General features: G+C 42.9%; 1 protein-coding gene across 4 annotated transcripts in view; it reads right to left on the reverse strand.

Annotated features, from left to right (window-relative positions):
- Positions 1 to 2,070, reverse strand: part of ACER2 (alkaline ceramidase 2) — a 33,022-nt gene extending 30,952 nt beyond the window's left edge. For 2 of the 4 annotated variants that reach the window (XM_065907818.1, XM_065907817.1), the window contains exon 1: positions 1,835 to 2,070. In XM_065907818.1, the coding sequence (XP_065763890.1) occupies positions 1,835 to 1,942 (108 nt within the window). In that variant the 5' untranslated portion in view covers positions 1,943 to 2,070. Of the gene's footprint in view, positions 1 to 162; positions 1,735 to 1,834 lie in introns of those variants that run through there. The other 2 variants (XM_065907815.1, XM_065907819.1) reach the window with 2 other exon arrangements.
- Between the last annotated feature and the right edge of the window lie 19,974 nt (positions 2,071 to 22,044).

The raw sequence follows: 22,044 nt of genomic DNA on the forward strand, positions 1-22,044 counted from the left end.
CACTGCGTAACAGCTCCAACAGGACCAGATTAAAAGTAAAGACAAAAATAAGCTCTCCTCCTCATCCAGCACCCTGGGGGAGACTCAAAGCAGTTATACACTAACTTTTTTGGCCGAATAACTAGACTGACTCTACTGGCTTCAGACACCGCAGGTAATTACCTTGCTGGGTATGTGAGAATCTGTCCCCAAGCTGCCATTTCTTCTCTAACTCTGGTGAAATCCTTAGTAGTACTCTCCACTTGCAAATGGAAAAACTGACTTACTGCCTTTGAAAGCACTCTGAAACAGGCTGTACAATAGGTGGAGGGTGGCCACCTCTGATGACTGCATGTGTCACAGCTTCTAGGGGCAGCAGAGGACCAGGTTTCCTTGCAGAATTAACCCAGTCATTTAAGAAAAAAAAAAAAAAAAAAGGAATGTTTGCTGGAAGGGCAGCCCAGGAATTCAGCACTGAAGGGAGGGAGAGTACAGGCCCTGGATCACGGTCCCAGCTCTGCCAGAAATGACCACAGGGCCACTCCCCTCTCCGGAGGCAGTTTCCTCAACAGTGAATAGAAGAATGGGGACAAGCTCACGGAGATCCCTCCAGGCAATAAGCAATGACTCAAGCCCAGGACATTCTCTCCAGCAAATCAAAGGAGAAAATCCTAAAGCAGAAAGTCAAAATTCACAGTGACTCACATAGCAGGAGTTGCTGTTTTCCATATTACAGCAGTGAAAAGATAAGCTGCAGAAATGACCACACACGTGTCTCACATCTGGAACCACATTTGGACTTAGCAAAAGGAGTAAATAGACATCTCCTTCCCAACTGCAGGCTTGGGCTTCCCAGGTGGCACAGTGGTAAAGGATCTGTCTGCCAGTGTAGGAGACGCAAGAGACACAGTTTCAATCCCTGGGTCAGAGAAATGACAACCCACTCCAGTGTTCTTGCCGGGAAAATCCCATGGACAGAGGAGCCTGGCGGGCTACAGTCCATGGGGTCATAGATAGCTGGACACAACTAAGCACACACAGACACAACTGCAGGTTTTCCCTACCACGAAAAACTAAAAGCACACAAGATTCTGCAATGGGACAGTTTCCTCTTGACCACAGCTACAGACCCAGGCAAGTCCAGAAAGCATACACACACACAGATACAGACACAGATCACTCCCAAATTTCCCTTTCACTTCTTTGGCTTAATTACTGCACAGAGCACAGGCCTAGGGGAATTGATCTAGGGGCTAGTGTGAGGCTCCGTACTAAAGGCAAGAACTTGGTAAAATTAACTTGATTCTGGCCCCAGGTAACTCGACCCATTATTGATGTACGTGGAGCGGGGTGGGGGGCGGGCAGCGCCAACCTTCGGAGTGGGCCCCGCCCCACAGACCTGCCTGGAGGTCACCCCTTTTCCCCGACTCCAAGAGCAGGTACTCGGGGCAAAAACCGCACAATGCGACCCAAGTGCGTCACACCACAGAGATCCTAAGGGAGGAAGGGAGTAGTCCCCGCGGTTTCACCGCTCCTAGCTGACCCAACCTGGAAGAATGGGCTGACACGGGGCACCAGCTCCGGGACGGGTGGGGACCAAACAGGACAATAGAGCCAACAGAAAGAAGGGACCAGAGGAGGAGGATGGCCCAGATGTCGGGGACAGAGACTGCAGAGGACAGATGGAGAAGTGGAAGGCGCGCAGGGGAGGGGGCGTGGGTCGACTCTGGCCGCGGAGCGAAAACGCCCCAGATACACACGTCGACCAGGGTGCGGGCTCCAGGTGCGGCGGCTGCGCTGGGGGACAGCCCCCTCCCGCCAGCCCGGCTGCCATCCCCGCTCCCGTGCCCCGCACCGTGTTGTAGAACTCGGCGATGGCAGGCACGATGGTGTAGTTGTCCTCGCACCAGTCCACCTCCGAGCTGCCAGCCCGCAGCTGGTCCCACCAGTGCGGGGCGCTCATGGCCGCTCTGGGGCATTGGAGCAGAGGCTCCCGCAGCCGAGAGGAGGCCAGAGCTGCTGCTGGAAACCAACGGCGGTGGTGGCGGCAGCGGCGGCCGCGGCTTTATGCACCACGGGACAGCCGCCGGATGTGGCGCCTCCTGGGCCGGCCTCTCGGGGATCCGCTCTGTCCTGCAGGACGTGACTGGCTCGCGGACCCCCTCCCTAGGCTCCGCCCCCTGGGGGAGCCTGCGGGACCCGGGGCCGGCCACGCCCACCCCAGAGGCGGGATGTGCGGGGGAGGGGCAGGCGGGGAGGCGGGACACGCCCCCTGCACCCGCCTCTAAATACTCCTGTTCCCGGCAGGTGGCAAAGGCTTCGACAGGCCTCCTGCCCCGCCCACCTTCCGGCTCAGACTTGCAGGCGCCCCCTACCCTTGTTAAGCGAGTTGTGACAGAACTCGCCCTGGCAAAACTTAAAATTAAGGAGGAAACCCGGGGGGGACCGGACCCCTACGGAATCTTGGGGAAGTTTGCTCAGTCTTGCCTGTATGATACGTGGGACACCCACTCTCACGGCGAAGTCATTGCTTGGTGCGGTGGGCTGGGTCAAGAAGATCTTGGGGACTGGAGTGGGGGACCAAGGACTCCCCCACGCAGCCTCTGCCATCCAAACCCTGGTGGGGTGCTGCTGCAATTTTGAATACTTTCCTGAGCTCCGCCCCTTGGAGTCCAATGCTAGAATAAAGTCTTCTATTACCCATCGGGTCAAACGTCAGCTATCCGAACCCCCAAAGGATGCAGTGTGACAGGTATGGCACCTCCAGAACAGCCCAGATACAAGAGATGATGATGCATATATTGCACTTACTATGTACCAGACTGGAGAAGGAAATGGCAACCCACTCCAGTATTCTTGCCTAGAGAATCCCATGGACGGAAGAGCCTGGTGGGCTGCTGTCCATAGGGTCGCACAGAGTCGGACACGGCTGAAGTGACTTAGCAGCAGCAGCAGCATGTACCAGGCACTTGTTGAAGTTTCCATGTGTCACTTAGCGCTCCCAGAGGGGATCCTAGGAAGTGGGTGCTATCGGCAATGCCATTCTAGCTAGTAAGTGGCCAAGCTAGAAATCAAATTCAGGATGATCTCAACTGTGAGATAACTATTTTGCTTTCGTTGCTGTAACTGTTCTACATGAGGTAAGAGCTAGGTGGGCCCCAGGGTGAACAGCTGGTTCGTCCCCTGTGGACAGATACCCCAAAATAGCCGGAGTGAGAGAGGAGATGAGCCCTACCCAGATAAAAGATAAAAGATTACATATCCCTCATTTGCAAAGTCAAGAGGACCTTTCTGACTATACCTGCTCAGAAAGTTTCTCTGGAGGTACATAGGGAGGGGGTGCCACCCCATAGTGAGTGATGTTGATACCCACGGTCTTCTTTGCTAGAATCCATCTTGGTCAAGAGATGTGTGCACACACATAGGAGAACCCTGAGATACACCAAATACAGATGCTGAACCTGGCAAAGCAAGATGATTGGCTAAAGGAAACCCAGAAGAAATACCCCATAAAAGTGATTCAAGCTACTGCAAGGATGCGACTCTCTCTTTCACTCTGTCTCTCTGAACCTGCCTGTGTGCCTATCCGTGTACCCTTTTCCTCCTAATAAGACACTTTGTTTCGCTTCTTTCTGTGTCTATGTGGAAATTCATTTCTGTACAGCTGATGGGCCAGGGCCTTGTCACTGACCACTGGTCCCTGGTGGTCTAGTGGCTAGGATTCAGTATTCTCACTGCCAAGGCCTGACTTCAGTCTCTGGCCAGAAGCAGAAATCCTGCTTCAAGCCTCTGCAGGCCCAGGTCACCTGAGATCATGTAGTTTCTATATCAAAGCTAATCTAGTCCCACTGATTACTGGAGAAAGAAAAAGCCAATTGTTTCAGTTGGTCATGGCTCTCATCCTTCTTCCTTGGGCAGCTCTAGAAATTCAGCTCAAGATAGCAGTGGCAGAAGAGACCCTGGTCAGGTGACTGTCACTAGGATCTCCGAGCTCCAGCCTACGTGGTACCCTGAAGGCCAGCACCTCCCCAGCACCTCTCTCTGACTTGACTCTCCACTTGGCCCCTGGCTAGTGCTCCAGGGTCTTATGCTCCCAGTGACCGTCTTCCACAGGTTCCTGCAGAGCCATTTGTTTATCTTTCCAGACCTCCATCACTGATAGAAACTGCAACCCCCCCGACTCCTCTCCTATACTCCAGGAAACCCAGCTTTCACCCCTGGAAGCCAGACCACACTTCTCTTTTCAACTTTGTCCCAACTTCTATCCTGTCCTCTTCCTAGACAGCCAGTTCCACTGTGTCCTGAAAAATAAAACTACCATATAGCCCAATAATCCCATTCCTGGGCATATATCCCAAGAAAACTATAAAAGGTACACGTACCCTAATGTCCATATCAGCAAGACATGAAAGCAAACTAAATGTCCATTGACAGATGAAGGACTAAAGAAGGTGTGGGGTATATATACATAAACAATGGAATATTAATCAGTCATAAAAAGAATTAAATACTCCTATTTGTAGCAACATGGACAGACCTAGAGATTATCATAGTAAGTGAAGTAAACCAAATAGGGAAAAACAAATGTCATATGACATCAGTTACATGTGGAATCTAAGAAAAACAATACAAGTAAATTTATTTACAAAACAGAAATAGACATACAGACATAGAAAATGAACCTATGTTTACCAAACGGGGAAGTGGGGAGAGGGATAAATTAGGAGTTTGAGATTAACATATACACACTACTATATACAAAACAAATAACCAACAAAGACCTACTGTATAGCACAGGGAACTAAACTCAATATTTTATAATAATCTATAAGGAAAAAGAATCTGTAAAAGAATATATATATATATATATATATATATATATATATATCTGAATAACTTTGCTATACACCTGAAACTAAACAACATTGTAAATCAACTATACTTCAATAAAAAAAGAAGACTTTGTAAATTTCTAATATGGTAAATACTGGTAGATATTATTATATAAACAAAAATTCTTTACATTCCTTAATTTTTTAGTATTACAGGATTCCTCAGATCAAAAAGGTAAAGAGCTGTTATTTAAAAGAAAGATATTCCCAATTAACTCATTTGTAAGTGATTTTTTATCATTTAGTTTGAAATATTTATTGAATGAGAGCTTTTAGACTTAGACATATATCATTATACATCATTCTTGAGCATACAATAAAAAGAAAAGCAGAAGAAATTCATTAAGCAATTCTTGTGGTTTCTTCACACACAGAATGTCTATTCCTCTGAATCACTTTTTGACTCAAAACTGCCAGTGTCCTTAATTACCAAGTCCAGGTGATGCAGCAATTTTAAGAGTACTTCACAATTGTTGGCTTTCCAGCCATGAATATCTCATGTACTCCTTTGGATGCTGGCATATTCTTTTTTTTTTTTTTTTTCATATTCTTGATCTTACCTGATGGTGTCAATTGAAGGTTTTCAGACGACAAGAAGCATGTTTCTTTTCCAGATGGTCCTTGTACCATTTGTTGATGGAAATATGGAGATTACAGTCACCAAGTCATCCTACCAGGAAAAACCACTGAGTTTGTGTGTGTTCAGGCAGTTACAAACCATCTCTTCTGTCACCTGGCCAACCATGATTATAAAATGCCATTCATTGTAAGATGTACCTAAAATTCAGCAATATTACAATGCAAAACAAAGTTTTAGTATCAGTGAAACTTGGAATTCGCTGGATAGTATTCATTCTTCTCTCCAAGTCCTGCTAAGAGAATGATGGGGAATTTTCTTCCTGCACAGGAAGTCTTATTGCGGATGACAGTTTTGTTTCAAAATCAAAGCTGACCCCTTGGGTTTGCCTAGTTACAACTGCACAGAGAGACGGTGCTCAAGCCAAAAGCCATTGGTGACCAGCATGAAGGATGCAAGTTACATTACTCCAAATATGCCTGTGTTGGCCTTCTTAGAAGTGTTTTAACATTTTTCTGATGTTTTCATCCACTTTCTCCATTGCTAACATTTTTTCAATGGATATAACCTTAGTCACTTAACACCATGACCTGTCATTCAGTTCAGTTCAGTTCAGTTGCTCAGTCGTGTCCGACTCTTTGTGACCCCATGAATCGCAGCACGCCAGGCTTCCCTGTCCATCACCAACTCCCGGAGTCCACCCAAACTCATGCCCATCGAGTAGGTGATGCCATCCAACCATCTCATGCTCTGTCGTCCCCTTCTCCTCCTGCCCCCAATCCCTCCCAGCATCAGGGTCTTTTCCATTGAGTCAACTCTTCGCATGAGGTGGCCAAAGTATTGGAGTTTCAGCTTCAGCATCAGTCCTTCCAATGAACACCCAGGACTTATCTCCTTCAGGATGGACTGGTTGGATCTCCTTGCAATCCAAGGGACTCTCAAGAGTCTTCAACACCACAGTTCGAAAGCATCAATTTTTTGGCGCTCAGCTTTCTTCACAGTCCAAATCTCACATCCATACATGACCACTGGAAAAACCATAGCCTTGACTAGACGAACCTTTGTTGGCAAAGTAATGTCTCTGTTTTTTAATATGCTGTCTAGGTTGGTCATAACTTTCCTTCCAAGGAGTAAGCGTCTTTTAATTTCATGGCTGCAATCACCATCTGCAGTGATTTTGGAGCCCAAAAAAATAAAGTCTGACACTGTTTCCACTGTCTCCCCATCTATTTCCCATGAGGTAATGGGACCAGATGCCATGATCTTAGTTTTCTGAATGTTAAACTTTAAGCCAACTTTTTCACTTTCCTCTTTCACTTTCATCAAGAGGCTTTTTAGTTCCTCTTCACTTTTTGCCATAAGGGTCATTAGGTAATGAATTTTGAAGCAGACCTATTAATAGAATGTTGCCTTAGAAACTGCCATTAATAGTTTAACACAAAATCTGATATCTGGAGTAAAAAGAGCTTGGGGAGAGTGGGAGTAAGGTGGGGAATGCAGGGTGTGACAGCAGAGAACAGGGCCCAGCTGAATTCGGATGATAAGTTTGCTTCTGGTACTTTTGGTTTAAGTAAGAGTCAGTGATAAAGATCTAGGAGAGAGCAGGTTTTGGAGAACCACCCTTGCAGGGAAATCAGGATGCCAGCATTTATTTTTACAGAATTTATAACTATTTATTTTTGGTCTAAGTAAATATCTGATGATAAATATCCAGTTCAGCTGGTCCCACAAGTGGAAATAAATCATCAAGTAACAAAGTCTGCCTTGGGGGAAAAAAAAAAGGGGCAAATGCTTATGTAAATGAAGCAAGAAGTGCATGATCGAAGATGAAATTTTCTGCATTTTGCTGTTTGGCCCGAGTTTTTCATCATTGGTCTTGCTTGAGGCTTGTCGTTTAGATCAGTGATTCTCAAGGTATGGGACCAGCAGCAACAGCACCACCTAGGAATTTGTTAGAAATGCAAATTTCTAGGTCCATAGCCCAGACCTATTGAATCAGAAACTCTGAGAATGGACTCCAACAACCTCCAGCTTAACAAACTCTCCAGGTGATTTTGACCCACACTCAAGTTTGAGAATCACTGTTTTAACTAATACACTCATGGTAGCAGTAAAAAAAATTCACTCTGAACTATATACTTAGCTTCCCTGAAAAAAAGAAAAAGGAAAAACAAATCCAAGCCAAGACTGCAGCTGCTGCTGCTGCTACCAAGGAAAAGAGGAAGAAAAAAAGAACCCAGTGAAGGAAGTCGTTCTTTCATCAGGCAATGATCATTAGCCCTAGGAAACTAGGGCTCAGAGTCTGGTCCCTTCTCCAGCTAGGAGAGAAACAAAAAAAGTCACAAAGTTTTTGTTTTTCTTTTTCATCTAAGACTGCAGGCTCAGAAGGCCATGGGGGAGGGCTGCAGAAAGCAAGACCTCACCAGGGAAACACTGGTGCAACCACTCCAAGAAAGTGGCTACCTTTGCTGCTGTGGGTGCTCTTGGATTATTTCCTGACAGTCATCAGAGGGCACTTCCTGCAGTTGTCACTGGGCCTCTCTTCTCCTCTAATCTGCCGTGCAAAAACACAAACAATGTTAGGACTGGGTGTATAATAAAAGTAAATTGATTCTAATTGAAAATCTGAGCCTTTACCCATGCCTGAAGTGCATGGACGTTGTTAACATGTGTTTTGACCACTGCTTTCCGGATAGAGAAGCTGTTCCTTTGTTAAATAACTATAGCTTGCAACAGGACAGCAGCAATTTTGAGCACCTGTTTCATGCCAGGCTCTATAGTAAGTGTTCGGTAATACAAGACAAACATAACACTCTTGGCTTCATCGAGCTTAGTCTAGCAGAAGCACACAAACATTAGAATACAATAGGACAGTTGCTATAACGGAGGTGCAGACACAGAATGTGGATGCAGAGGGGCCCAAGTCTACACTGAGACCAAAGGGGCACAAAGAGCAGAGGAGGCAGCCTCCAAACTAAGATGTACAAGGTGTACAGTATTTTACCAGGCAGAGCACTGAGGAGGGGGAATTCTTTAGAAGAACTAATATGTGCAAAAGGATGAGGGTCAGAGACAGTATAATAATTCAGGAAACTTCAACATAGTTCCAGCAGGAAAAGTCACAGAAGAGGAGACTGAATTAAAAGACTGGTAGATGATGTGAAAAGAGTAGGTCTTTAGGAAGCAAACCTACTTTGAAGGTTTGCTAGATGAAGAATAGATGAAGAATAGATGAAGAATAAAATAGACAAACCTAGATGAAGAATAAAATAGACATCAGAAACTATTGATAATGTCTGCCAATAGTCCAAGTGCGGGATGATACGGGCACGACTAAGAAATGCATGCATTCTTTTGCAGAATTATTGAATATGCTATGTGCTACACTAGACAGTTTTCCAGAGACCAAGGATCAAATGGTGAGCAAAGCAGATGTTGTGTCTGCCTTCATGGAGCTTGCAGTCTAGGAGGAAAGCCAGAGATTAAATATTGCATAAATAATTCATTACAGTTGTGCTGCATGCTATGAGAGAGTACAAGTCCCATGACTGCAAAGAGCAGGTAATGTGATCTTGTCTAAGAGTACCAGGGAAAAGGCTTCCCTGAGGAAGGGAATTCTAAGCTGCAAGAAGTGAAGGTTGAGGCAGGGGTAAAACGAATTGAAATATGGAATGCAGCAGAGATAGAAAATAGGAGTTGTGATAGGTTGTACTATTGACTGAAGATACTCAGCATACTTTCCCAACCCACGGATATGGGACTTGGGTTTGTCAATGGCTGTGGCAAATGAAATGTACATGGAATTGATTTGTCCATGACTGAGCAGAGCATTTGAAAGTGATTTCTAATTCTGCCATTCCTCATTTCCCTTTTCCAACCCTGTTTTAGAACGGTGTCTTCATCCTGGATCCCAGAATGAAGAAGACAAATAGAGAGCACAGAGTGGGAGTCGGTCCACAATCCACTCATAATTTGAGCAAAAAATATAACTTCGTGCTTTCAACCATGGAAACGGGGGCGAATTGTTTCTTACCCCAGCATACTAATGGTGGCTGACAAATACAGAAGGAGAATAAAGCTTAACTGCTGATTAGAGGTACAACATAAAAGAGTTGGCGGGGGGGGGGAATGGAAGAGAACTTCAAACAGTGTAGCCTGAGCAATTAGAAGAAAGCGACTAGGTTGCTAACTTGAAAGGGAAGATAAGATGGAAAATAGTGATTTAGGCTTTGTATTGAATTAAAGAGCAGGCTGAATATTTGGGAAGACATGTTCTTTCAGTAACCAGAAAGGTAAATTAGAAGACCAAGGACAGGTCAGGATCAAAAAGATTTGTGGATTGTGACTTTAAAGGTGACACCTGAGCCATAGGGTAAATGAGCTCACTGTGGGTAAGTGATCTCACTGGGTCTCAGGAGAGAAAGAGAATGGAGGCGGGCAGAGGGCAGATCGGTGGGCATGGCTGCATTTTTCAGAGGCCTGAGTGACAAGGAGGCTCAAGTCCTGCAAGACCAGAAGCAGGTATGTTGGGTTGAGAAAAAATCAAGGATGCAACATTGCCTATAAAGCAGCCTCGCCACCCCCCCAAACAGTGACCCTAAACCAGATCAAAACTATAGCTCTCACTACCCATTCACAGGAGGTGAATCACCTAGAGATCTTGTTAAAAATGTTACAAATGCAAATTCTGATTCTATAGTTTGTGTGTGTGTGCGTGCTCAGTCATTTCTGACTCTGTGTGGCCCCTGGACTATAGCCTGCCTGGCTCCTCTGACCATGGCATTTTCCAGGAAAGAATACTGGAGTGAGTTGCCATTTCCTACTCCAGAGAATCTTCCTGACCCAGAAAGAGAACCTGGGTCTCTTTTGTCTCCTGCATTGGCAAGCGGATTTTTTATCACTAGCACCACCTGGGAAACCCAGGTGGGGTTGAGTGGGGTCCAAGATTCTGCATTTCTAACAAACTCCCAGATGATGCCAATGCTGCTGGTCTATTTGCCAGATTTTAGAAGCAGGTCTCTGGGAATGGAAGAAATGAAAACATGCAGATGCAGTCAATAAATTCCAGATTGGGACTCCCTGGTGATGTAGTGGCAAAAACGCCACATGCCTGATGCAGGGGACCCAGGTTCGATCCCTAGTCAGGGAACTAGACACCACATGCCACAACCCTGCATGTTGCAGTGAAGACCCAGCACAGCCAAATAAATAAATAAAAATAAATATTAAAAAATAAAATAAGTCCAGATTAAGGGAAACGCTTCATGACAATCTCATTTCTTAAAATAAAAAATGAGGAGGAAATTTATAGATTTTCTCTAGAGATGTAACAACCAATAGCAATCCTTTGTTTAGATCCTTAATCAGAGTATAAGCAAATGTTTTTTAGAGCAACTGTAGAAATGTGAATACTGGATATTTGCTATGGGGGAATTATTGCTGACTGGAGAGATGTAGTGACGATGATTACATTTTAAAAGGTGATTCTTCAAGAGGGTACATACTTTATGATTCCATCTTTATGACATTCTGAAAAAGGTAAAACTAAGGAATTAAATGGCGCTAGTGGTAAAGAACCTGCCTGCCAATGCAGGAGACATAAAAGACTCAGGTTTGAGCCCTATGTCGGGAAGATCCCCTGGAGGAGGGCATGGCAACCCATTCCAGTATTCTTGCCTGGAGAATCCTATGGACAGAGGAGCCTGGGGGTCTACAGTCTACAGGGTTGCACAAAATCAGACATGACTGAAGTGACTTAGTACACACTCGTGGTTACTTGAGGATGGGAGGTGGAGTTGGCTTCAAAAAGGCACAGGGAAATTTTGAGGAGAGATGGAACTATTCTGTTTCCTGGGTGTGTGGTTATCTGACTGAGTTTCTAAAACCTCAGAACTGTACCTAAGAAAGGAAAATTTTACTGCATGTATTAATAAGTTAGACCTTAATAAACCAGGCCAAAATAAAAAATAAACCCCCCAAAAGGGACATGATCGTTTAGAGATACACACTGAAATATTTACAGGTAAAACATTTCTGAGATTTGTTTTGAGATTTGGGGGAAGGGTGTTGGTTTGGTTGTATAGATGGAACAACATTGGCTTTAAATGGCTTATTGTTGAACCTGAGTGGTTGAACCTGGGTGGTAGACCAGTAAAACTAGTCTCTCTACTTTCGATGTGTTTAAAATTTACCATAGTAAAGAGTTAAAAAATTAAAGCAGCAAAAGGCTCCATTAAATAGGATGTCTCCATAAGCACCCATATATCCCAGAGCACCAGAAAGGCAGGTTGGGGAGCAAGTTCTGGGGGCTCCATCTTCACCGGGAGGTACCCTGAAAGTAGCAGTTCTGGTCCAACCCGCGGCTGTTATCTTCTTCATCCTAAAGGACACAGGCCAGGCAGGGAAGTTATTCTCACCTGAGGAAGTGAATGGCAAATGGCCTGAAGGGCACCTCCCCACCCCCAGGCCTCTGAGAAGGTCCTTTCACCAAAGGAGGCTTTGATAAACAAACTTAGGATCAGCAGCCAGGGTGGGGTCCAGGTGGAGCTGTGGCCGAAGACTCCTTGGAACCAGGAAGCTCGAAAGGTCAGGGCCTGGTCAGTACCACGCCTCACAGTCCAGGGGCCTTGGGGGTGGGCTCTGAGGCTATTGAGATGGGTCGGGAGGGGTGTCTGGCACGTCAGAGAGCTCACACCTGCTCACTGTGGCCTATACATTTCACGCTGCCTTCACTCTGCCTTGTCTTCGGCCTTTCGAACACCAAGAAACACCTTGAGGAAATGGAGGTGGGAGGAGACCAGGTTAGGGTAAAATGTGAGCAAAGGGCAGATGAAATTTATTCGCTGGAAAAAAAGAAAGGTATACAATTGGGCAGGAGCTTGAAGAAGAGAAGTTATGGGATGGTCTTCTAGTAGAGGAGGGCCTTGAGCAAATTGTAATGCCCAAATAGAAAAACAGATTGAAAATGTAAAAGAAATGAGGGAGATGGAAAGAAGTGAAATATAATATTTGCGTGGAGAGAAGGGACAGCATGGCGTAGACACGTATTGTTTTGTTCCAGAATCCTCTCCTTTTCTGGGACCTTCTCCTGCCCACCTCCCACCTTCCGCTGCCCCCACCTCCATTCAGATGGTACCGTAGGAACAGCCGTGATAATACACCGTGACCCAACTCCATGGCTAGAGTTCATTGACCTGGCTCAGGCTGACTAATCAGAATGTACCCATCGGAATCTGGAAGCAGAACTGAGCTCTTCCAGTTTCATCTAGTTGTCTAATGGAATGGAGATTTGAACTGAGGCACTAGTGGTAACTTGTTCCAATGGATGAAGACGTAGGCAGAACCCAGCAGAAGAGAATAGACAAGAGACAGTCCCGGTGGAAAAGAAGTCCCTGGTTTGAGCTCAGTTCAGAGACCTAGCCACATAGAAATGTTCTGAAGATAAACTGGAACCCTCATAGTAAAGCCACATTTTTGCTTCAGCTAGTTTGGATAGGATTTCTGTGACTTAAAACCAAGTGTCCTAACAGAACTCTACGCAAAGAAAGAGGGGAATATGGAGGATATATAAACACCTGGACACATTTGGAGGGTGAGAGAAGATTGAAGCAATTCATTGTTGTTTAATCACTAAGTCGTGTCCAACTCTCTGTGATTCCATTGAGTGCAGCCCACCAGGCTCATCTGTCTATGGGATTTCCCAGGCAAGAATACTGGAGCGATTTGCCACTTCCTTCTCCAGGCGATCGTCCCCACCGAGGGATCAAGCCAGTGTCTCCTAGAGCTTCTGCATTGGTATGTGGATTCTTTACCACTGAGCCACCTGGGAAGCCCCAAAGCAATTCATACCTCTGCAAGAAATGGGAAGAAACACTGTCTACTGAAAAAGAGAGGTTCAGGTGAGAGGTCAGGGGTTTTAAAGTGAAGAAGATTGGGGCCTAGAAGTTTGTCTTTTTGTTTTTTTAATCAAATTCTCTAATCATTATAATTGTTTGAAGGCAAGAATGTAAAATTTAGCATCTTCTGTAGATAGAGACAGTCATTACCAGGAAGGTTACAAACTAGACACCAAGAAGAGCCACAGATTTTTCTTCTTTCTCATTAGCTGTGCAGCCTGGGGAACAAATGGCAAGTTAGACGACATTTGACCCTCCTGTGAAGTGTGAAAATGTAAAGAAATTTAATCCTAGAAATATCTGATAATTCCTAAAGTGAGTGGGACCCACCACAAGGGCTGGGATTCTCTCCATATGAAGACATTACTAATGTATTTTATTTTGCACTTTGAAGAAATATTTGACAGGATTTATAGTGATAATTTCAGAGAATAATTCGGGTATCTCCTTGCAGATACCAACTAACTACAAACAACTCATGAATTTTCATCATGGCGACCTTTCCGGCCAATCAGTGAGGAACAGGAAGTGGATGCCATGGGACCCAGGCTGTGTCTGAGCCACAGCTCTCCCTGCCCTCTCTCTCTGGTGCTTCAAGGGTCTGTGTGGTTTCCTACTTGATGACGACTTCGAGTAGATTAAATCCCACTCTCAACTTCCACCCATGGAAGAAACTGCTGGAACCTCAGTGCCAATTTTTGATGAAATTGCTGTGTGAATTTGTTGAGTCCAGAAGGTGTGTTCTCAGTAATGCCTCCTCAAGGGTTATCCACCAACTGAGTTAATCCACAACATCTCAGCACCAAGTTCAGCTTTCCATCTCCTCCTCGTAGCAAGATCAGCCTAGGTTGGAACCCTTGGGGAAAGCCTCCCCAAAGCACCACAGTTTAAGGGGAGGGGAAAGGAAACATTTCTGGAAATGACAGTGACAGGAGCAGAGTTAGAGGGATGTAGATGATGACAGGTGATAACGTGGTGCTGGGGATGGTGAGGGCAACTAACACTCATTGAGAGTCTACCATACTCACTCCCAGAAGTGTTTACCTTTTTTCAAGTGTAGGTTCATTTATCCCTGACACAAACTCTATAAAGAAGGTATTACCACCATTTTAAAGATGGTGAAATTTTAAAAAAAATTAAAAAAAAATAAAGATGGTGAAATTAAGGAATGGAGAGAATGAAATGAATAAGTTGTCCAAGGCCACATAGCTATTAAAGAATGAAAATAGGTGGAACAAAAAGAAGATTGCTCTGATATAGTGACTTAATCTGATTTAAAAAAAGATTTATTCTAGTATTTTTCTTGTCATCCCCTTTCCTTCCTGCCCACCACCAAATATTTCATCAACATATGCCAGAGCTTGTTTTCCACAAACCTGCAAAAACATCCCTTAGCCCCTGACCCAAGGGGTGAGAAATCCATTGTAATTCTTGCTCCTGCATATACTTAGAGAAATACTGGCAAGAAGTTTTCCTAACTTCATTTCTTTGATTTAGCTTCCTTTCCCAAACACAGCATGGCATGTTTTAAAATTAGTTTCTTCCTACAAGTAGAAATTGCCCTTGAAATTTAAAGTTTTTTTATGTCTAAATGATCGTTATTTCCTGTTTTCTTGACTTGAGCCAAACATGAGACAGCTTACTGAAATGCTCAAGTTCCATTTCCTTCCTTACTACTTCCCTTCCTTTCTGTGTTTACACCTCCTTTTGGAAAATGTCTCTTTCCCTAAACACACTTGAAAAACTCATTTGCTCAGTGAGTTAGGGGAAATTTTATTGGGTTGGCCAAAAAGTTCCCTTGGGTTTTTCTCTAAGACTCTATGGGAAAACCCAAGCAAACTCTTTGACCAACCCAATACCTTTACTGAGTGCTTTGAGAAGTACTTTATCTCAGTGCTATTGAATACAAAATGTGTTCCATTTAGTCAAGCTCTTCATAGTCGAGAGACTTGACCTTTGGGCCCTGTTAGGAGTTGGACTGTGTACCCCACAAATTCTCATGTATAAGTCCTAATCCCCAGTATTTCAGAATATAACTGTATTTTGAAGATGGGGGTCTTTAAAGAGGTAATTCAATTAAAATGATATTATTGGGCAGGGCTCTAACTCAATATGACTGGTATCCTTAGAGGAAGAAGAGATTGGGACCCAGACACACACAGGGGAAAGGCCACGTGGATATGAGAGAGAACATGGCCAGCTACAAGCCAAGGAGAGGCCTCAGAAGAAACCAATCCGGCTGACACCTTGGTCTCAGACTTCTAGCTCTATCCAGAATTGTGAGAAAATTTATTTCTGTTCTTTAGTCACCTCATTTGTGGTATTTTGTTATGACATCCCCAGCATGTTAATACAGGCACCCCACTCCAAACCCACCTTTTTCACTTGACTCAAACATTCAGCCTTCAAGCCTATGTACCTAACAGTACCTGGATATCTCTGCTTGTATATCCCATTGATGATTAACACTCAAGTGTGTCCCCATTTCTACCACCTCTCAGCCCTGACAACCACCATTCTAACCCTATTTCTATGAGTTCTGCTTTTTTTAGATTCCACAAATCAGTGAAGCCATACAGTATTTTGCCTTCTATCTGATTTATTTCCCTCAGCATAATGCCCTCAAGAGCTGTCCCTGTTATTGCAAATAGCAGTTTTTAAAAAATGGATGAATACTATTCCATTACAGATAGATAGATACCAAATTTTCTTTCTTTTTCTTTTTTTAGTAGGATACTAGTTCCCCTAGCTGCAGAAGGCACTGGCAACCCACTCTAGTATTCTTGCCTGGAAAATCCCATGGACAGAGAAGCCTGGTGGGCTGCAGTCCATGGGGTCGCTAAGAGTCGGACACGACTGAGCAACTTCACTTTCACTTTTCACTTTCATGCATTGGAGAAGGAAATGGCAACCCAGTCCAGTGTTCTTGCCTGGAGAATCCCAGGGATGGGGGAGCCTCGTGGGTTGCCGTCTATGGGGTCGCACAGAGTCGGACACAACTGAAGTGACTTAGCAGCAGCAGCAGCAGTTCCCCTAGCAGGGATTGAACCCAGGGACCCTGCAGTGAGCATGCCAAGTCCTAAGACCTGGACCGTCAGGGAATTCCCCATATTTTCTTTATTCATTCATCTGTTAGTGGACACTTGGGTTGTCTTCATGTCTTGCTTATTGCGAATAATGCTGCAACGAACATAGGGGTGCAGATATCTCTGAGAGGTCCTGTCAGTTCCCTGGGATGATGGGTTATTTTCAGAATTGCAATCTTGCTGGATGAGAGCCAGTTATGTGATGTTGCTGGGTCTGTGGGAGTGGGCAGACTCTCTAGCTGGCAGGGATGTTACCAGAGGTTTGGGCAAGTGTAGATTCTGTCTGATCTGGTATGTCTGGTATGGGACTACCTCTAGTACTTTGTTCAATATTCTGGTGTTGGGAGAAGGATCTGCTTCAGTTTCCACAGCTGGGTCCTCAGGCAGCAGCCTATTAACAGGTACATGGAGGTAGTTCCCACCAGGTCCCTGGGAGGACCTGGTAATTGGATGAATCCCTGGACAGGCAGGACTGATTCTGGACTGTGGCTGAGAAGGGGTGAAACCGAGGCCCATGGTTATTTCAGGTTTCACAGACAAGAGTAAGGTCTGCAGATCTGGGTCTGCAGGTGTGGATTGGAGGGTCTCCCACCAAGTCCCTGGGTGAGCTGGACTGCTTCATAGCCATGATCAGAGGGGCTGGAACCAAGTATAGGGCCATTTTAGGGTTTAGAGTGTCTGCTGCTGGGTCCTTCCATCAGCAAGGCCGTTTGCTAACTGTGACTACGATGGACTGAATCCCAGTTAAAGGTTATTTTAAAATCTACAGTTTGACTGAGTTAGGAGGGATATATGCAAGGATTCCCAGATCACAGGCAAGACTGGCTAGACCCTGTTCATAAGCCACTTCAGAATCTACAGCAAGACTGAGGTCTGAGTACCTGCTGTCAAATGCACAGGTAGGTGTGACACCCTCTGGGTCCCTTAGTGAACACTGCTGGTGACAGAACCAAAGCCAAATGGTGCTGTAGCTGAGTCCTCAGATATGGAGCTGTTTCAAGTCTGTGACCAGTGAAGTCAGCACCCTGGATTCAGGACTGCCTTCACAAAATCTCTCTCCCTGGTCTGGGACTGGACTAAGGTTTCACAATCAACTTGGGTCCCAAAGCTGCCACAAAGGCACTTTTCTCCCTGATGGATGCTGAATTATTGTCTTTGATGAGAGGGGTAGGAGCAGGAAAGTATTCAGCCATCTTGCTGATGTTATTTTGAATATTCCTTTTATGAAGGATGACGTATCTCATCATCCTCATCATCTCATCATCTCTTGGAATTTGCATTTCCTTGGTGATTAGTGATGCTGAGTATCTTTTCCTTTGCCTGTTGACCACTTATATGACTTCTCTGGAAAAATGTCTATTCATGTCATCTGGCCATTTTTCATCCTTTTTTTTTTTTTTTTGAGTAAACAAGTTTTTTGTATATTTTGGATATTAACCTATTATGGGATATATTGTTTACAAATATCTTCTCCCATTCATAGGCAGACTTTCCACTTTGTTAATAGCTTCCTTCACTGCACAAAAGTTTTTTTAGTTTGGTGCAATATTTATTTTTACTTTTGTTTCCCTTGCCTGAGTAGACACATCAAAAAGAAAAATATTGGTAAGGTCAATATCAAAGAGCATACTGCCTTTGTTTTTTCTTTTCTAAGAGGTTTCAGATCTTGTACTTAAGTTTTTTTTTTAATGGTATATAAATTCAATAAGAAGGTATATAAATTTATTAAGAAGAGCAGATAAAACCATATCCTTCCTAATTAATTTACCAGGAAATTAAAGGAAACAGCATAAAGTTATTTGCCTTACCTAGAATTTTACCAGATTGTGGACCTTATGAGTTAGCTTGAAGTCTTTAACTTTGGGTACTTTACTTGCTTTGAAAGATGACAACTTGAAAGACTGAAGGGCTAAAATGATTATATTCAGTCAGGGTTCAGTTACAAGAGACAAACTACTCTAGCCTGTGGACTAGACTGCTAAGAATTACTTCTATTGTTTTGTTTTGTTTTTCATTTTGTCTGTGCCAGATTTTAATTGCAGAATGTAGGATCTTTTTTTATTTTTTAATTTATTTATTTCAATTGGAGGCTAATTACTTTACAATATTGTGTTGTTTTAATTCATTTTGAGTTTGTTTTTGTCTATGGTGTGAGAAAGCAGTCCAGTTTCTTTTGCATGTAGCTGTCCTGTTTCCCCAACACTATTTTTCCCATTTCATATTCTTGCCTCCTTTGTCATAGATTGACCATGTAAGTGTGGGTTTATTTATGGGCCCTCTATTCTGTCCCATTGATCCATATGTCTGTTTCTATGCCAGTAACATACTGTTTTGATTACTGTAACTTCATTATATTTTAAAATCAGGGAGCATGATGCCTCTAGTTTTGTTTTGACCATTTGGAGTCTTTTATGTTTTCATACAAATTTTAGAATTATATGTTTTAGTTTTGTGAAAAATGACTTTTTAAAAGAAATTGGGTTTCAGTGCCAAATTGTGGGGTCTTAGTTTCCTGATCAGGGATTGAACCTAGGCCCCAGGCAGTGAGAGCATGGAGTTCTAACCAGTGGATTGCCAAGGAATTCACTGACTTTGGCATTTTGATAGAAACTGCATTAAATCTGTAGATTGCCTTGTATAGTATGAATTGATTTATTGATCCTTTCTAATGTATTTTTTATTTCCATTATTGTATTCTTTGGCTCTGCTTGGTTCTTCTTTATATATTTTTACTCATTAAATTTCTCACTGTGTTCATCCAGTCTTTTCCGAAGTTCATTGAGAATCTTTATCGACATTATTATCAGGTAAACTGCTTATTACTACTTTGTTTAATTCTTCTTCTGAAGTTTTGTCTTGTTCTTCGTTTGGATATGTTGGTAGGTGGGGCTGGCCAACAGTCTGATTAGCTATTAGGCCCTATATCATACAGTGTCTGCTGGTTACATGGCCCAGGTGATCCTGGGGCTGGTACCCACCTGTTGATGGGTGGGACCAGGCCCTTGAGCTAATAGGTTTAAGGGAAAAACTAAAGAGATTTGTGGATAATCAGTAAAATTTAAATATGGGCTGTATAGTAGAAATTATTATGTAAATAATAAGTTTTAGATGGGATAACAATATTGAGGCTATGTAGCAAAATAGCTGTGTTCTTAGAATATATCCCTAAGTATTCAGAAGTGAAATGCTTCTGAATTTCAAATGGCTTAGAAAAAATAGTATATGCATATATATATATATATATGTATGTATAATATATATCATATGTTATCCACAAGAACAAAATACCTAGGAATAAACTTAGTCAAGCAGGGAAAAGACTTACATACTGAAAACCACAAAACAGTACTGAAAAAAATTAAAGATGACCTAAATACATGGAGAGACACATCATGTTCATGAGGTGAAAGACAATGTCATAAAAATGGCAATACTCCCCAAAATGATCTATGGGTTAAATGCAATCCCTATCAAAATTCCAAGAGCATCCATTGCATATAGGAGTATAAAATTCATATGGGATCCCAAAAAACTGAAAAAAAAAAAAAAAAAAAAACCTCAAAAAAGTCAAGGACTCCAGTTCGTGATTTTGAAACCTACTGCAAAGCTACACATCAAAGCAGTTTGGTATTGGGATAAAGACAGATATGTATAAACCAATGGAACAGACTTGAGAGGCCAGAAATAAACTTGTACATCTGTGGCCAATTGATTTTCAACAGAAGTGCCAAGGAGGGAAAGGATATCCTCTTCAACAAATGGTGGTAGGACAACTGGATGTCTATGTGCAAAAGAATGGAGTTGTGTTCCCAACTGCAAACCATATCAACAAAATAACTCAAAATGGATCAACAACCTAAATACAAGAACTCAAACCATAAAATTATTGGAGAAGAATATAGGGATTTTGGATTTTGCAATGGATTTGTCTCAGATATGAGAATGTAAGCACAATCAACAACAGACAAATTAGATAATTGGACTATATCAAAATTTAAAACCATTGTACATCAATGGACTTTATCAAGAAAGTGGAAATATACCTATAAAATGGGAAAAATATTTGCATATTATATATCTAATAAGGGTATAGCATTCAGAATATATAAAGAAATTTTACTATTCAATAAGAAAACAAGTCAATTCAAATATATGAAAAGAAGCCCTTGTGGGATTATGAACTGGTGCAACTTCTATGGGAATTAGTAGAAAGTAAAAAATTAAAAATTGAATTACCATATAATCCAGCAATCTCACTTCTAGATATACATCCAAAAGAATTGACAACAGGGTCTCCAAGAGACATATGCATGTCTATGTTAATACCAGAATTCACAACAGCTAAGAAGTGGAAACAATCCAAATGTTCACCAACAGACAAATGGATAAATAAAATGTGGTATATAAATACAATGAAATATTTTTCAGTCTTAAAAAGGAAGGAAATCTTATCACACGCTACAATATGGATGAACCTTGAGGACATCGTGTTTAGTGAAATAAACCAGCCACAAGAAGACATGTACTGTATGATTCCAATTGTATCAATTACCTAAAGTAGTCAAATTCATAGATACATAAGACTGGTGGTTACCAGGGATGAGGAGAGGGGGGAAAGGGGGCTGATTTATGAGTCCAGAGTTCCAGTTTTGCAAGAAGAAATAGTTCTGGAGATAGTTTTACAACATGAATATATTTAACCCTACTGAACTGCATACTTAAAAATTAAGACAGTAAGTTTCATGTCTTTTACCACAATAAAAAATGCATTAGAAAAGAAAAAAACCTGAGGAATAGTCCTGGATTTTGCTGTTTGCCTCTTATTAACTCACTACTACTATTTCAATAAAAATAGAGCTTAAAAAAAAGGGCAAAGGGCTTGAATAAACATTTCTCTACAGAAAATATACAAATGGCCAAGATGCTCATTTGTCATTAGGGAAATGAAAATCAAGACCACACTGACATACCACTTCACATCCACTAGGATGACTATAATTTAAAAGAAGAGATAAAGTAACAAAGTAACAAATGCATACATTTCTGAGGAGAATGAAAATGGAACTGGATAGTTTAGCAGTTCTCCTAGGAGGCACAGATTTACCACAAGACCCAACAATTCCTCCTATATACCCCAAAGGACTAAAAATAGGTACTCAACATACCAGCACTATTTACAACAGTCAGAAGTTGGAAACAGGACTTCTAGCGCCACCTGGGAGGCCGAAATCCTGTTTGATCATCTGATATTAATGTAAAAAGTGTGCCCAAATGATGCATTTAAATTCAGTGTATGTGATTTTTGTTGTAAGGTGAAATTGACATGGCGTAAAACCATTCATTTTTATGTGAATAGCTCAGTGGCATTTAGCTCTCACAGTGTTGAGCAATCACCACCTCTTTCCTGGTGGTCCAGTGGTTAAGAATCTGCCTGCCAACACAGGGGACACGGGTTTGATTCCTGGTCCAGGAAGATTTCATATGCTGTGGGGAAACTAAGCCCCTGCATCACAACTACTGAAGCCCACCTACCCTGGAGCTCATGCTCCACAACAGGAGAAGCCACCACGCTGAGAAGCTGCAACTAGAGAGTGGCCCTCATTTGCCACAAGTGG

Source organism: Muntiacus reevesi, chromosome 17 (genome assembly GCF_963930625.1).
Source record: "Muntiacus reevesi chromosome 17, mMunRee1.1, whole genome shotgun sequence".
Lineage (NCBI taxonomy): Eukaryota > Metazoa > Chordata > Mammalia > Artiodactyla > Cervidae > Muntiacus > Muntiacus reevesi.